The following is a 17,953-nucleotide window of genomic DNA, read 5'->3' as shown; positions in this document are numbered from 1 at the left end:
TTTAAGGGTATTTCCATGCTGTCTTTACTTGTACAGTGCAGTAACTTGGGTGGGTTTCTGCTTTGGTGGCTGGAATGTGGAACTGAAGGATATCGTTTGGAAGATGCAGTTTCTTTTCTCTTTGTTGTTCTTTGCCTCTTCCTTGGCGACTCTCTGCTTCATTGTGGGGCTTTTATGTTCATTGGCTCTTCTTTAGATGTGGAGTGTGTGCTTTGTTTTTTTTTTAGTATGTCTGGTTTCTTCCCTTTTTTTGTTGTGGGTTGTGTAGGTTCTTAGCAGCTGTCTCAGCTTTTACCTTTTAGAGAGAAGTTTTTCTGCACTCTCTAGTTTCCACAAGATCAGGAGCTCAGGTTCATTGTGTCTGGAACAGATTTTTTTGGTCCCTACAGTCTTGGGTAGTGACTCTGCATTTATAGTTAATGATGATCCATGCAAGGCACTTTTGTTTTCTTCATGGGGATCAAAACAAATGACACTTTGTACTCACATTATGCATAAGAATAAAGAGGATATTGGTCATCTTGACTCTTGAGCTCTTCCTAAAATTTCACTGTTTCCTCAAAGCTTTTGTACTGTTCTGGCCAGGGAGTTTCAAATGTAATTTTAGGGTTGCCTTTAATTTTAGGGTTGTCTTTTAAAATGCTGTTTATACAGTATTTTGGGAACAGTGTTTGACCCGAACTGAGCCAAGAACATCTGCTGTGGAAGGGAGTCAGGCATCAATGCTCTGTTAGATGTCTGTGAGAGTCCAGTCCTCTCTGCTCAGGTTCTTTCAGATATTCCACACACGGAGGGTGTAATGCTTAATGCTAGAGTAACCATTTGAATGTAGCTGACGTTACAAAGGATTTCTGATTATGCCGTGTGATACAAATGCGAGTTCAACCTAGCAAACTCCAGCAATTGCAGCATACAATTTTCAACACAATCCCTGTGTGTGATCTGGAGTGTGCTCACTGTCACGATGCTGGTGACACCAGGAAGGAAGGAGTACGTGGGTTGGAGCCAGCTGAGGTTCTCTGAAATTCCTTGCTTCTGTGGTTTTGTAGAGGCAGTGTCGGCTGCCCCGTGGTGCTGCAGCTAACCCCAGGAGACAGTCACTTGTGACAAAGAACTCGGGGAGAAGCGTTTCCAGCACCAGCTGACTGACTCACACTCAGCTGGGATGCAGTCAGTGGGTCTGGCAGAGCTGTTTGTCCGAACAAAGGGCACTCTCTGCTCCCCTCTGTGCTGAGATCAGGGGGGCTCTGCAGCAGCTGGGCTCGGGCACACCCTGCTGCTGCCCTTGCTCGGAGCTGCCTTCCCTTGGGGGGATCTGCAGGGCAGTGCCTGCGTGGGAATGGTCAGCAGCACAGCCTTGGGTGAATTGGCAGAAAAACTCACTGAAGGCAGCAGACCCTGCTTAGCTGTGCTGGCTTTGGCTGGGATCAAGTTCATTTTCTCCACAGTATCTGGTGTGGGGCTGTGTTTTGGATTTGTGAGAGCAGTGTTGATACCACAGCAATATTTTGGTTACTCTGAGCAGGGCTTACACAGAGTCAAGGCCTTTTCTGCTCCTCATCCCACCAGCAAAGAGGCTGGGGTGCACAACAAATTGGGATGGGGTATAGCCAGGACAGCTGACCCCAACAGGGTAATTCTAGGTCACATATAGATATATAATAATATAAATCTGGAGGAAGAAGGTGGAAGGGCTGACATTTGGAGTGACTTTTCCAAGTCACTGTTACACAGGGTGGAGCCCTGCTTTCCTGGGGCTGGCTGAACACCTGCCTGCTCATGGGAAGCAGTGAATTAATTCCTTGCTTTGCTCAAGCACACACGTTTTACTTTCCCTACTGAGGTGTCTCCATCTCAACCCATGAGATTTTTCACTTCTGTTCTGCTGATTCTCTCCCCCATCACTGTGGGGGAGTGAGCCAGTGGCTGCATGGGGCTGAATTGCTGGCTGGGGCTAAACCACAACAACAGTCTAGATATTTTCATTGTTTGGGTGTGATGAATATTTGTATCAGTACTTTTAGTTTGCTTTCTACTGTACAGTCTGAATGGCATGGTAGGAAGATGCCACACAGTGTGTCAAGGCTTCAGGCTGGCATAAATGCTTAGGTGTTTGTGCATCATAGGAAACACTCTCAGTTCCACATGTAATTCATTTCTGAGCACAAAGGCATTTATTGAAGTGGAGAGGAGAAACTGAGTGGAAGTTGAAATGACTCAGTGTAGCTCAGTTTTGGTAATTGGATATGCAAGGTAGGCAGTGAACACTGTGACCTATTGCAGTGTGGTGACAGTCATTGCACAGACCCAGCTGTGCTGCTCTGACCTTCTCTGCTCTTGATCGCTTTCTGATATTGCTGTTCACAGATTATTTGGGTGTTGAGCAGATGGATAGTATAGGAAGCAAATGATTTAGTTATTCCAGTGTGAGGTTTTTTTCAATATTTGTCTCAGGCAGCGCATTGACCAAAACTGTTGCTGTGACTGTTCCTGTTAGGGGAGTGGTGATGTACTTCTGAAAGCTGCTAGACATGAGAACATTGTGAAGGTTGCCAATTCTGCAACTTTAAAGTTGATAAATATATATTTACAGCAGCTCAGTACTAATTCAGCTCCTTACTGTATCTTCACACAATATGAAAAAGCATAAATATATTCAGACATACTCTTGTAATGTAGCAGTGGGCACAAAATTATCATTGTGTGGACAGCTTTTTTAGGATACAGCTTGATGGCAGATGTTATATTTTGTCAACTCCATTTCCTTTGCATGGAGGGTTTTTTCCCAAGTGATTTTCTGCTTATTAAAAAAATAAATTGAAAAAAACCAATGTTTGTGTGCCACTTCTCAGCATGGTGGCCCACACCTAACTGAGACAGAGTTCTCTCAACTCCCATCACAGTAACCAGGTAGAAAAGGAGAACCTGGATCAGTGTGCAGCACTGCTGTCCCTTCCAGGCAGATCCTGTGAGGTGGAAAATCTGTCAGGGAATATGGGGAGGAAGTTCCTGTGAGTGCCTGTAGATTATGTGAGAGGAGTCATTGAGGAAACTGGGCTTGAGCATTTGCTGATAGAAGAATTCATTTGCTCTTGTTGATGTGAGGCTGAGCTGCCAACTCCGTAGCCTTCTATGATAGCTGTAATTTCTTTTAATTAACACCATCCAAATATGGCCAGAAAAAAAGCCTCAGAGCTCAGGTTTTTATTTTCCTTGCACAGAAGGACGTCCCTAATTCTTTCCCTTTTCACCTCCCATTGATATGGAGAAGGGGAACAATTGAAGCTGATGTGAGGCAAGGGTCAAATATATAACCTTTATTTAAGAATACACAATTTTGTCATACTCTACATAACTGTATCATACAAAGCCAATGTGCCAACTTTTCTTAAAAATGTAGTGGTTAAAAAACCCCAAATTTTTAAAGGGTAGGGCTTTTTTAAACAGAGGAGATTACTTTGGGATAAATGTACCATTTTGAGCATGTGGGGGGACCTGACAGTGGTGTTGAAGATGTGATACCTCTGTCCTCTACTGTCACTACAAAAATGAAACTTGTAACACATCAGAGTTTTATTTCTGTGCTTTTCCCTTCTGTAAATGAAAAAGCTGCAGGAGAGAGGCATTGGGGAGCTGTGCATTTGGCAATATTCCACAAGACAATCTGAAGGGTAATGGAGATGGGGAAGGACAGGACAGCAGTGACACTCAGAAGCCAGAGATGAGATTTTTTTCTTTTATGTGGTCTGTAATTTAAAGCTTAAGTGCAGTTGAATGCATTTTCAGTGGAGGAATCAGTGTTAATTAAAGCACGAGGACTGGGAGTGTAACATTCAAGTGCAATGTAGCATCCTCTCTCCTGGGAATGAGAGAGTTCTGTCAGTTTTCCCAAAACAGCCAAGGGTGGAATGTGGGTGGCTGTCCTGAACAGCTCAGATGGGACTGGCATACTCAGAAATACCTGGAAGCTGTTGTGTTTGACTGACATCTGCCACATTGCTCTCTTTCATTGCTTTCCTTTCTGCATTGCATTCTTATGGTGACACTTGAAAATTTGAGGATATTTTACTGCTTAAATATTGCTCTTTTTTTTGGGGATGTTTTCTTATTCAAATGTTGCAGTTTCTTGCCTTCCAAGCTTGTCTGTCTGACATACTTGGTTTGGGTCACTTGGAGATAAAGCTTTTCAGATTATTTTATTGCATTCCTTAGAGGCATTAAGTATGAGCTGCTGTAAAACTGTTTTGTCATGTGGAATTACCCAGTTACCTGTCACTCTCTATTTGTTTTCAGACCATGCAATAGCTCTGAATTAAACTACAAACCAAAAGTGAACTTAATAAACAGCAGCAACTGTGGAAGCAGTCACCTGTGCTTTAGACATAGATCCATGGAAGCTGATTTATAAGAGTGTTCACACTAGAGGGCACTAACAGCTCATTAATTTAAGCACAAACCAATTTTTACTCTGTAACACTGTGGTTGGGTAGTCTCACTGTTTTTATAGTGGATGCCAAAGGCTTCCATTTCTTTGCAGCCTTTTCTCTGCAGAAATGAAAGTCATAGTGTTCATGCAAGGATGCATTAAAAGTCAGTGTGTGGAGTTTTCCTTTCTTTGTGTGTTTTTCTGTTGTTTTTTGGTTGTTTTTTTTTTTACTAAACAATAGTTTGGATCATTTGTGGAGAAATGTATAAATTCCACTTTTACTTTTTATTGCTTTCAATGTAATAATTTTTGCTTAAAGCTAATGAAGAGTCCTATAAGACAGGAAGTGATAAGATAATACCTTAAAGTTACCTAATAGAGTTAACATATATACTGGAATATATCTTTTAAAGCTGGTAAGAAAAGGAAAAGCAGAGTATATGAACTGATGTTGCAGACCTCAATTTGTTAGGGATACTGCATGTATTTGCACATTGATTCCTGGCATAGAGAAAACAATAGGGGGAACAATATGGTAAGTCAATACTGCCAGTGACTGATGGATCTTAATGGAACCTTCAGTTTATGTTGGTTTCAAGTATGTTGGTAATCTTAAAATACAGGTTAGAATCCAAAGTCTGGACCTCAGAGTGGTGTAGCCATTTTGGAAGTCATTTATTTTTGTTAAGGATTTTAGGCACTGCATCTTGATGAAAACCCCTGCAGCAAGTGGTTTCTGACACCTTTTTGCTCTTTGTAGGAATGGTTATTGGGTTGCCTTGGAGATGATCCTGCTGCTGTAAATGTAGGGCTGAAGATTAATGGTGTGGGCAGTATGGAGCTAATGAACGGACAGTCCAGTGGTGTCAACATTGCAGCTACTGCTTCAGAGGTAAGGACTGCAAACCTCCCTTACTGGCTAACTGTGTACTCCATTTTTACTTTAAAGTGCACTAAAATGTGAGTTTTTCTTTTAACAGCTGTCATCCAACAGATTCTTGTTCTATGTGTTGGTTTCATACACTCCAGTTCAGTGTGAATAAAATGTAAAGTCCTGAACTTGGCATACCAAAATAGAGCATGAACTTGCATATACCATAGCCAAAGCTGACTTTTTCCATGTTCTCTTCCATCACATCTAGACAAGGAAGCTTTTCTTTTCAAGTTTTAACAAGAATAGACACTCTTAGCACATTAAGCTGGCTTGGCAAGGCCGGTGGGAAATGTTCTTTTCTTTGACAGGTACTTGTGTGTGTTACTGAGGGGCAGTCTGACACAGCAGCAGTGAATAAAGTTGTTCCCTTTGTCTCTTGGACTCTCTTCTGGCATAGGTGGGGATCTCTCCTGCCCATCAAAGCTTCTGCCCTCTAGAAATGAGCAGCTTGTGAGCTGAGTGTGTGCATCAGCCAAGCAATGGAGATTGGCCTCATCTGCTGGTGCCTCTTAGTTTGAAGTGAATGTAGTTTTCCATTTGTCATCTGCATGTTAAGGAAGAGGCTTGGGCTGAAATTAGAACACCACAAAGTCCTGACTGAAGTTGCTTCCTCCACGAATCTCTACAATGTAGCAAAGATGTTTTGTTTATTTATTTACATATTTACAGATGAGTTTTGATAGCAGCTCTGTATGGTGTGCACTTGCATATGGAAATGGGGAGTACCACAAACAAGGCCAAAGGAAAATTGGGAGTTTTGTGCTACCAAAAGGAACCAAATAATCTCCACCACAATTTCACAACTATTGTCAAGAGAGCTGGCATCGGTCTCCAAGACTGTTGTTTGTTTTTATATAGGTTCTTGTACTCCTGTTATAATTGCTTCATGAATCATTGACTGTTTTTTGGCATGCACCTGAAAAATTTTCTTGGAGGAAAGCAACCTTTTTACTCAGCAAAATAGTCTTGAATGTTTATGTGATGTCTGATAAAATTGAGTAAAATATATTTTGGCAAAATTACATAAATTTACTTTAAGCAAGTGGTATTTTTTCCCTATCTTGACTAAGAAGTAGGAAAGAGGACTTGTAACTGAAATGTTTCTGTAAGCATACTGGTTACTGAAAATGCATGTCTGGTGTGGAGCTTTTTGTTGGTGTTTTCAAAGGCATATTTTTCAGAGAGATTGTAATATCAGAATCTGATTAAAAGTGGACATCATTATTAAATAAGCATTTTCTTAATAATGTGTCCTTATATCAAATGTGCTTGAAAATGGATATGAGTTTATTTTAACTGGCTGAATTCTCAAGGACCCATGTCCACAGCCTTGAAAGCTTTCAACATTAGCAGTGAAATGGCACAGACTGTCACAAAGGGCCTTGATTGTGTTGGCCACCCCAACAATCCCAGCCTGTGCATCCCTGGGAGTGGTGTCCAACCCCTCCTGGAGCTCTGGCAGCCTTGGGGCTGTGCCCATGCCCTGAGCAGCCTGGGCAGTGCCAGCACCCTCTGGGGAAGAGCCTTTCCCTGATACCCAAGCCTAACTTGCCCTGACACAACTTCAGCAATGAGTGAATAGAATGTAGGTCTGCATCTCTGTGCTAGAGGAAGTGACTGCTCATAACACAGATGTATTGCTTTAATGTGAAAACTGTCTATGAAACATATGAAGCCAGTATGAAGTGTTTATTTTTTGAGCCACATTTGTATTTTTCAAGGAAGCAAAATCTTTATTTTGTAGATAAATGCTCATAGAATGACATCCTAGTATCTGGTATTTTTTGCAAATGTGAATTACTGCAATTTAAAAACAACACTAAAATTCCTTCTGCTAAATGTCTTCAACAGGAACACATGTAGCTCAGTGTAATTTTTGTAAGCTTCCTTGTTTTAAAGAGAAAGAGGAAGAGAATTGATAACTATTCCCTTGGGACAGGCCCATTTTCCTTATCTTTGTGATATTTTTTCTGCTTGAATTTCACTGTGACTGTATTGCTTTTGTTGATACAGTTGCTGTTATTACCTTTCCTGTCAATAAAATTGGAATTTAATTATTCATTGAAATACAGCTGTTGTGTGTTGAGGAATTCCTTTGGAACCATGGAATTACTGGGATTGGAAGGGATGGTAAAGCCCATGCAGTGGACACCTTCCACTGTCCCAGGTTACTCCAAGCCCTGTCCAGCCTGGCCTTGGACACTTCAGGGATCCAGGAGCAGCCACAGCTTCTCTGGGCACCCTGTGCCAGGGCCTGCCCACCCTCACAGCAAAGAATTTCTTCCTAACATCTAATCTAACCCTGCCCTCCTTCAGCTAAAAGGAAATCCATGGAAATCCAGTTCTCACTTTGAGGGTCTGATTTTTTGCAGTCCACATCAGGAAAAAGTCTGTTCTGTGACTGAATTTGAATTGAAAAATTATGTGAACAATGACGCTTGGACAGAGTGTAAAAAAGAGAAGACAAGAAGGACAGGTCCAAAACATCATCTGTGGTTTTTTGTTTCTGCAGAAGAGTAGCAGCTCCGAGTCCTTGAGTGACAAGGGTTCATCTGAACTGAAGAAGAGCTTTGATGCAGTGGTATTTGATGTTCTAAAGGTCACACCAGAGGAATATGCGGTAAGCAAGTCCAGGAATTCCAACTTCTTTGTGTGTCACTCTGCTTTGCAGCTTTTCTCTGCTTCTCTATTGCTGCACTTTTCTCGCCTAATTTCTGTCATCCATGGATTTTAAAAACAGATCCTGTTCTTCTTCTTCATTGTCTCTATTCTGTTAGAAATTTGAATTGAAATTAATTTATCTTTTTGGGCTCTGCTGTCCAGGTATTTTTCATACTCTTACACGTAGCATAGACCAAAGATTCTTTATTCTATGTGACACAGTTTAATTCTGTCGTGCATATTTTAGTTGCAAGGCAATATTTGATCTGTACTTGGGTTTTTTTCTGGAGCTATTTTAATTCTTAGCTCTGCTAGCTCTTGCTCTAGGAAGCTTTTCTAGTTTTCTTCTTTTGGCTGCACAGAATAATGAGATGTTTAACCAATGTTAATTGGTTAAACATCTCATTGGTTAAGATGTTGGGTGATTGTTTAGTTTTGTTTTTACTCCCTGTGGAGGTGAGGACAACAGATGGTCCCTCTAAGTAATTCAAGTATGTTGCTAGAAAGATTGCTAAGCTCTTAATATATTTCCAATTCAAGTGATGAGATTGATGAGGAATTGTCCTGGGGAGATTATTGATATGGAGTAATACATGTCACAAAATATTCCCATTTAGTTTGTTCTGGTTTGTAATTGTTAATAACTATTTCAGTTAATTATTAATGGCACAATTGATTTTAATGAGAACACTGAAAATTTAAAGCAGCTGGATTATGAAGTGGTACTTAAACATTAAATTCTTCTTGGCTGAGGATCATAATTAATGATGGGATTTATTCCTGACTGAGGCTCAAGTCATGTGGTTTGGGCCTCTTCCTTGCTCTGTTGTCAGGAACAGCTGGGCAATGCATCACCCACTTTCCATGGGAAGATTTTTTTTGGGGCTGGCTGTCCTTCCAGTTTTATCTTATGATTCCTGTACATAAAGTAAATGTAACTTGGGGAATCTGGGGCTAGGGACATGAATTCCAGTGGAATGTGCATTCAGGCCAGAATGAGTTTGTTGAATGGCTCTACTATTTACCAGTGGTAGATGCTGTTGGGCAGCAGAATAGATCAGTCAGTCTCTGTGGAGCTGCTGTCACTCCCTTGGACAGCAGAATATACAGAGGTGCCTTGTCATAGAATCACATTTCATAATTCTTGTGCTCCACCATCTAATCCTCCTTCTCTCAAATGCAGCAACCTTTGACTCCGTGTGTTCTAAATGTTACCCACTTAAGAAATCTTGGTTAGGAAAAAATCTGTATCCAAATCCAGTGTTTTTCCTGTTTCCATGTTATGCCTCAAAGTGGGTAGAGTTCTACTCACCAACAGGAATCTTTTAATTAAGCATTTCACATTACAGTTATGAAGCTGTGCTTGTATTTTTGGTTTCTATTACTAAGTATAATTTTGCTGTTTTCTCAGTCCCTCAAAAGAAACATTTTTGCTTTTAACCTTTTTCCTTTTAAAGTATCTGGTTCTTTGTAGCAGGTTTGATTTACTATAAATTGATATGAAACATCTTGCATGAAGAATTCTGAACAATTGAACAAAATCATCAGTATTCAGTCCTTTGGCAAGGAAATAATTGATTTTATTTCTTTTTGAGTGTTTCTTTACACAGCTGCACTTCTTTGTTAATGTTTGTTTCCCCAGGCACTGTATCTACTTTTCCAGTAGCACCTTTTTGCTTTGAATACTGTCTTTTTCTGATCATTCTTGCTGAAGGTTGTAGAAATAAGTAAATTTGCCAAAAACTTAGGTACTGTGGAGGAAAAGTATCTTTGACCCTTGTTTTTATTTTCTCAGCCACTTCCTTATTCTTCCTGGGTTTAGTTCTGCTATAACACAGAGGTGTAAAATCTTCATCTGAGTTTCAGTGTGGATGTGAAGATGCAAAAGTGTGTGAGGTTTCCTGGTGGTGGGTAGTACCTCTTGGGTTGGACATGGATATGCTGCCAGTTGCTTTTTCAAAGTATGAGAAAGCTTCTCATTTATTGATAGCTCTTATAAAATGGATGCAGTGCAGGCTGCAGGCATGTCTCTGTGACAGCAGAGTGAATACTGTTTAAAATAATGTAATTTATTTTGAAGTGGTAAACTGATGAAATAATTCATGGGCTGCCTAAGTAGCTTTTGATTGAGAGGAAAGATAACATGAAAAAGCCAGTAAAACAGCAATAAAAGTAAGTTGCTGCACAAGAGGTAGTTAGGCAGCTGTCTAAATAGTGGTCAGGAAGCCTTGGCTCCAATGAAGAGAGTTCCTGAACAGAGGTGGTGTAAAGGTGAGAGTTCACTGATCAGGATCAAGTCAACACAGACATTATGAGGTCCCATCCTGTACCTTGTGTGATCTGTTTTGATTAGAACAGGTCCCTGTGCACACATGGGAGATGTACAATTATCAAGAAGAACAAAAATCTGAAAGATAATGAAGTTTGAGATACACTGGAAATAAGATCCATGCTAGTGATTTCAGTACCAATGAGAGACACAGGTGTATTTCCAGTTCCCACTGTCTCAAAGACATCATTATCATTTCAAAACTCTCTCTGTTTAGTCATTTAGTGGGTAAGAGATGAGTTGGACAACAAAAGATTATAATCCTGTATTTTCAAGTAGCCGCTACCAAGCCAAAGAGAAACCTGAGTGCAGATATTTTTGGTGATTTTATTTCCATATTCTCACCTTTGGCAGTCGTCTAACACTGTCCTGAGTACACAGGAGGAGTGCTGTTTCATGTAATGGTCCTTTGTGTCATGAGCAAAAGTCTTCCAGCCCTTCAAGGGGGCCAGTTGGAACAGTAATGGAAATTCTTGTTGTAATAGAGGTGTAAGAGTCAGTTATAACCTTGTTAGCAGCTGGGTGGTTTTAATTCTTCCTAAGGTTGAAGGCTGCTTTAGAACGGGCTGAGTTACAGAAATGGGTGAGATCTTCAGGCCCTGCTGCTGCTGTTGCAAATTTATAGTTTGCTTTATCACCTTGCAGCTTACAGAGAGCTTCCAGGGGATGTACTGAATACCTGAGTGTTGCATGGATTTTGGGGAAGAAGAATCCCATTCAATAAGTATGAAGTAGTGTCGGGCTCTTTAGCTTGTCAGAGTGACCCCAAGATGCATTAGAAAGTCTCTTTTCCCAGCCCAGCACTCGAAGAAGGAGTCAGGGCTCCTCATTTCTCAGTCTCAAGGTTGTTTATTGTATCTTATCTATGAAAAATTTTCTCCTGCCCTGCCGAGGTCCACTCAGCAAGACAGTTCCAGGCACACTGTGTGCCCTAGGGGTGGTGTTATGTCTTTATAATAAAACTATATGTACAATGTTTACAATTACTTTTCAATACCCATCACCTATGTTAGACAGTGAGCTTCTACTCTAAACCAATCTGTGAGTGCCAACATCGCAGCAGAAGATGGAGGCCAAGAAGAAGAAGGAGAAAGGCTGGACATGCCCAGATCCTCCATCTTGCCCCCCTGAACCTCCATTCTAGAAACCCCAAAATCTACTTTTTCACCTTGTGATAAATTCATTATCATTCTATTTGTCATGGCTTGCAGATCTTCATCTAAGGTTGGTAACTTGCTCCACGGGTCATGATCAAACCCACAGGCATTTCTGGGCTCTGTGCCAGGGTCTCTGAGCCCCCTGGCAGGGGTCTTGGCTGCTCAGGACAGCCAGAGGGATGTCCTGGGTCCTGACAAAGTAGGACACATTTAAGGATTCAATGGCCAGCTTTGTAGATGGAACTAGGAAGGAGACCATCTCTGATTTAAAGCCCTGCTGTTAGGCTGGTCACTGCTCAGTTCTTTATTGCTGGGCTGGAAGCCACAGCCAGGCTGGTGCCAGCCTTGCCCCGTGGTGTCTGGCCCTGCTGGGGGGGCCGTGGTGTGCCCGGGGTCGGCGTGGTCGCAGTGAATGCTCCCCATTTTCATCCCAGGGAGAAGTGTGGTTTTGAGCACACAGGGCACAATTTGTGGGGGAGGGATCTGTTAGTGGTGCAGTGGCAGTGGGAAGGGGAGGCTGGTGAGGCTGAAGGAAAGAAGGAGAATGCTTGGGGACATGAGCTCCAAATTAAGGTGCTGGCCAACCTCAGGTTGAGGAAATATTTATTTTTTGCTTTACAGTAAATTCTTATTCCTTAGACAGCTACTGTTTAATTATTAGACTGTTTATTACTTTTTGACTCACTTTTCCATTTTATACTTTGACTTAGCCACGGTGGTGTAAATATTTGAGGTAGAATTAAGGGAAGCGCAGCTGTATAAATCCATTGCTTTTTTTTCCACCTAGTTATCTAAGAAGGATTCTTTATTCTTTGCCCCAGTCCCTGGAAGTGCTATGGAGTAAGCTCATGTTAAAATGTATGTGTATTTCTTTCTTTTTAATTCCTGTGAAGCTTTGTCAGATGATTGTTGGAAGAAAATACTGCTTATTTTGGAAACAATGTGAAAATAGAGTTTATTTTAAAATGGTTTCAATGAAACAAGGAGGAGCTCTTATGACAGTGAAATATCAGGTTATCTACTTCCTGCTAGCTTTACTTTGCAGAAGAATATTAGAGTAAATATGTTCCCAATGAGAGCAAGAAGCAGCAACTTAATTACAGCACGTGGAGGAACTATTAATGATAAAAGTTTTGGAGTGGACTTTGTGAGAAAACAAGTAGAGCTTCAGCACAGGAACTGGAATCCCCTGGTGTTCATTCTGGACAGCAGAATTATTCTCCTACTGATGCTGTGCTTAACAGAGGCTTAGCTATTTTTTCAGTGAAGAAAATATCCTGGCAGCCTAGAGAGACAACACTAAGCCAAGTTGGAAGGCTTAAATATAATTCCTTCTAGAAATTCAGATTAAGGAACAATTTATGAAGTGCTGCTTCAACCAACATGGCTTCAAGTAAAATCAGGTGATGGCAGCATTCTTCAATGACCAGAATGCAGACGTTTGACTTTCTAAATTTCAAACAGAAATTTCTTTTTAGACTGAGGGTTTTCTGTCTGGGAGGGAGCAGTGGGGGAAGTGCCCTGTCCTTAGGGTAGGTACATGGCAGGAAAACTTACAGTACATACAGCAAGTGGCCTGATAGAAAGAGTTCATGCTTGAGAAGGACTAAAGAAGTGGGAATATAGCCCGGGTCCAATGAGAACTTCCATATAGAAGTGTGGAGAAGAGCTTAATGCAGAGGTCTTAACTGGAACTAGAAGTTCTGAATTTAGAGGTTTTTGTGAAAGGAGGGTAATCCGTGTATCCTCATAGTAAAGAAAAAGAACCAGGAAATCTTTTTGAATTTTATTTCATTGGGCTTCTTCATATTCTTCAAAGAAGCAGCACACAGAAATGTAGTTCTGAGCTGTTTGAATATAAAATTTCTGACCCAGCAGACCTCCACGAGAGAGGGGTAAAACCTCTTTATATGAAGCTGTGTGGTAATAATTTTAGTATTTTGAAGTACTTAATTGTTCACAAGTCCAACTTCTCAGCACCCATGAGAGCTAAAATATTTTTACACTTGGCTGTTGGAGACTCCCCAGGCAAGGTCTTTTCTATACATGCAGAACTCCTGTGGCTGTGAAGGGGTGGGGAGGTGTCTTCCAGCAGCCATTTCACTGTGTTAATTGGAAAATGATCATGCACCACTTTTAAAAGATGGTTTTGCCTTGTACAGCTGTTCATGTGGTTGAGAATTGGGAAATATAATTGTGATATATTAAAAGCATACCTTTTCTACTTATATTCTAGAGCTGTTATCTAGGATCTAGGGCAAACAGAAACAAAACCTCCATTCAGCTCACCCTGTGCAATGATGAAATACTTTATTATCTAAATGAACTTGGTAGAAATACCACTTCTGAAAAGAGAGAAAATAACAAGTTTCCCTATCTCTACATAATCAGAATGCTTATTTAAATAAGTAAGGACAAGTTCACAATTTTGTATTGCACATGTAATTATTTTTCTTTCTTTTAAATCTGCAGCTGGCAGCTCTAAAACCAGAGAAGTTATGGTTGGCGTGCTTCATGTAACAAGTTGATTTGAACACTTATAATTTTTGGTTTGAATATTAAAGCATTAAACCACATTTGGGAGAGGGAAGCTCTCCAAGAATTTGTATTGGCTGGGTTAAGGAGCTGGAGTGAGAAAAGTTAGTGCATTGTATCCCTCTCACTTGCAGAAACCAAACTAGGGGCTTTGTTTATTGGGGTTCAAATCCTCCTTGAGAGGGTCAAGGCAGAAGTTTTTTGTTGCTGTTAGAGTTGAGCAATGGTACATAACATAAAACTCAGAAATTATTTTTGAAGCTTCGTAATTTCAAGTGCTGTTAATTAGACTGCCAGCCTTTCAGTCTGCTTTATTTCTTACTTAGCAGTGAGTGAGCATGTTTTAAAAGAATAAAAATTCAATCATTAGACTTCTAGATATAGATATGAGCAAGTTAATGTTTCAAAAAATCTGTTTTGTTAAATGTAGTTTTAGACTCTAATGTGAGTTACTGTCATATCTACAAACTCAAATGGCTTTTTAGCAATCAGCTTAGATATTCAGCTCTCAGTGGCTTGGTTCCTTTGAATTATGAGCAATTTACTAAGCCCTGGGAACTCATAATGGAAATTTCAAGCTCTCTAAGAAAGGAACTGCAATAAGGGGTGTTTCTTGAACTAGTGCTTCTGTGATACAGTGTTACTTAAGGTTTTAATAAAAGCAAAAATGTGTCAACCAAGCAAGGAAAAAAACCCATCAGCCTAATGTCAACATGGTCCTAGAAGAAAGAGGTTTCTCTGTTAAATCTTCCAGAGGTTTCTATAATTGTCAGGCTTTTAAAAATATTGTAATGTACTTAATAGCAATTTCAAATATTTTTAATATTGACCACTAATCCTGAACCCTGACACTTGTGTATTTTTTTTCGTGTTAAAATGTCCTTTTTTATTTTCCTGTTTAAAATGTATGCATTTATTTTTATATATGAAATAAAAAGTATTATTAGAACTTCACAGCAGAATTCATAAGTATTTTGTATTGATCCTGTCTTAATGTAGTAATTTGTTTAGGAGTCACTAGTGAAGCAAGTCATTTTAGCTAAGGCAGTTCAGGCTGATGAAGAGGATTCTGGAGGGCTAGCAAGAAAGACAACATTTATTTTTAAGTCTTCTCTCTTCAGTGTGAACAAATAATCAGTTTCCTGGCTTTTTTTTATTGTGCTGTTATTGCAATCTTGTTTCAGTGAGGAGGATTTGCAGTGAAATGTCAAAAACTATTGAAATGCCTGTGTCTTTTGTAAGGATCTTTTAATGTGCCTTCTGTTTGAATTTTATTGAACTGCCCATTCTTTTCATTTCATCTTCCCAAACCCAACCGATTTTGCTATTAATCTGCTTTACTGAGAAGCATAATGCTGCACCCACTCAGCCACATATTGACCAAAAATAACACATTTCTGAGGAAGCTTGATAAACTGAACACACAAATGGAGGGCTGGAGATGGAGTGCTGTGGCTGCTGTTCCAGGACTGGGTTCCTCACTTTCCAGCCACTCTCCTCACAGGCTGTAGCTGTGCTTGGGGTGGTTGTGATCCAAGGGCAGGACCCAGCCCTTGGCTTAATTGACCCTCATTGATCCAACCTCTGCAGAGAGGGATGTTGGCCATTGATCCAGCCTGTCCAGATCCCTCTGCAGAGATTTCCTGCCCTCCAGCACATTGACATTGCAGCCCCACCAGGGGGTGTCTGGGGGAAAGAGCACTAGAGCAGAGACCAGGAAAGAGAGTGTGTAAAAGTGAGACAATACTTGTTACTTCTCTGCTGTTGTACTGCAAAGCACCAGGTGATTGTGTCAGGGTGTTGGTCACAGACAAATTATATATGTAATTTTATTATGCTTATCGTTGATTGTCAGAATTCCTATCTAAAAAGGCATTTAGAGGTCAAGATGTGCTACCAAATATAAATTGGGTTGTCTTTGCAAAACACAAAATCTTGCCTCATTAGAGCAGGTACATCTCTGTAGTTGCTGACTTTCACCTAGAGCATCCCAGTTAAAATTTTCCTGCAAGGTTGGCTTTCTCTGAGGAGCTGTTCCCCCATCCACAGTGGCATCCAGTGGCAGCTGCAATTTGGGAGAGTCACAAAGCTGTCAGTGTGAACCTTGGAGTGTATATCTGGGGCACTGCTGTTTTCAAGGAATTGGGAATAAAGCCGTGCAGCTGACAGCTGAGGGGACAGAACAAGGTCCCTGGATTCATTATTTAAAGAAAATTTGTGATATCTAACTCAGATGGCACTGGTCTTTCTGGGCTACCTTTGAAAGAAATGGTCTTTTCTTTTCTAGATGTATAGGCTGTCAGCAGTCCTAAAAGGTGCAGGATTAATAAACTTAAAATAAGGCTCTGTGAATATATTTCAAAATGCAGAACCTGGTCTTTGACTTGACTCTTTTCAAAGCTGAGCAAACATCCCAGAATGAAAATGCACTTATTGACTTTGCCTTGCTGGAAAAGAGATGACTGTGTTGAATTTTAACTGTTGCCGAGCAACTGAACAATTGCTTTGCTTTGTTACTCAAATATGGTTCAAGTATTGATTGAAAAGTTGTAGGGATGTTTCAGTAGAGCTGTGCAGCTGGGATAGAAGCTACCCTTGAGCAACTGCAGTCAGTTCCTTGTCTTTTTGGGGAGGCTCTTATATTCTGTTTCTGAGTTTAAGCTCTTACTTGCCCATGTAACTGCAGGACTATGCTCCTGAGGATAATTTCTCATAGTTTGTTTACTATTTGTGCATGTAAAGCTGGGAGCACCCTTTTCTTTGGTTTTGCAGGATGACCCTGTGGTAGAAGCTGAAACCTCTGAAATTAGATAGCAAATGAAAGCCAAGTAAGAAAAGGAAGCAGAACAAATGCAGCTCTTAAGCAGCACAGCACCTAAGTGGAATGCAAGGTTAATTTTGATCTTAACTTATATTTTCTTTCAAATTTTTATTCCAGGGTCAAATAACTCTAATGGATGTGCCTGTATTTAAAGCAATTCAGCCAGAGGTGAGTATTTCCTTAGCTTTGTTTTTCAGTTCAAATAAGAAAAGTGATGCCAGAGTATAAATTCTGGAATTGCCAAGTGTATGTCTATAAATCTTAATTTTTGTCCCAATTCATACATTCTGAAGCAGATGGTTTTTAACAGAAAAATATCTGGAACTAGTAGCCTGTTTGGGGACTGATAGTGGTATTTAATTCAGCTTGTGCTGGAGATGAAGCATGTGGGATTTAGTGTTTCTGAATGACAAACATCCTGATTTGATAATTCTGATTATAATGTTTTAGGTTTCAGCTACTGATGCGTGTTTTAATGCTTCATCCTGTCCCTTGTTTCCATAACTGCTTCACTTCTCCTTTGGCAAAATGGAAATGGTTGTAGTGGCTTTCAAGATGTGTGTGATCTGTTGGGATAATACATTGATGATTTGTGTTCTCTCATTTGTTTTTATGTAATGCCATATTCCTTTCAGATTTTAGCTGACTTGAGCTCATTTCAGCATCTTCACAGTGACTATAACAAATGATGAATTTGTTTTTCCTCATTTCTGTACCATCAGCATTTTCCTGTGGGCATTGTTTTGCACTTTGAGGGATTATTTTCCAGTTTGTTGTGCATTTTATCAGTGCTGTGGAAGTCTTTCTCAGGTCATCAGTCACTTCAGTCCATCACCAGCTATTTCACTGGCAGCAGGTTTGTTATGTCACTCTTGTGACTGCTGAAGAATATTTTGCTTCAAGTGGACAAACCAGCTCAATCTCTTGGCTGTGATTATTGATTTCATCATTTGTGTTCCCTGGGAATTTTTTTGAAGGCTGCTGTTTGGTCTGTACTTGAAGATGATTCAGCTTTCATAGTATTTCCACAAGATATTTCCCAGCACTTGTGCATCTGTGTGTGATTTTTGGTTCATTCTAGTTTGTTGGT

At 40.3% G+C, this 17,953-nt stretch overlaps 1 protein-coding gene across 2 annotated transcripts in view; it reads left to right on the top strand.

Moving 5' to 3' along the window:
• RALGPS2 (Ral GEF with PH domain and SH3 binding motif 2) overlaps window positions 1–17,953 on the top strand; it is a 116,212-nt gene that overhangs the window by 18,490 nt on the left and 79,769 nt on the right. For both annotated transcript variants that reach the window (XM_036387387.2, XM_036387385.2), the window contains exons 2-4: window positions 5,187–5,318; window positions 7,873–7,980; window positions 16,981–17,031. In XM_036387387.2, coding sequence (XP_036243280.1) covers window positions 5,262–5,318; window positions 7,873–7,980; window positions 16,981–17,031 — 216 coding nt within the window. In that variant the 5' untranslated portion in view covers window positions 5,187–5,261. The remainder of the gene's footprint in view (window positions 1–5,186; window positions 5,319–7,872; window positions 7,981–16,980; window positions 17,032–17,953) is intronic.

This window comes from Molothrus ater, chromosome 9 (genome assembly GCF_012460135.2).
Source record: "Molothrus ater isolate BHLD 08-10-18 breed brown headed cowbird chromosome 9, BPBGC_Mater_1.1, whole genome shotgun sequence".
NCBI lineage: Eukaryota > Metazoa > Chordata > Aves > Passeriformes > Icteridae > Molothrus > Molothrus ater.
Note: the sequence above shows the minus strand (reverse complement) of the source record. Positions and strands in the feature narration are given on the sequence as shown.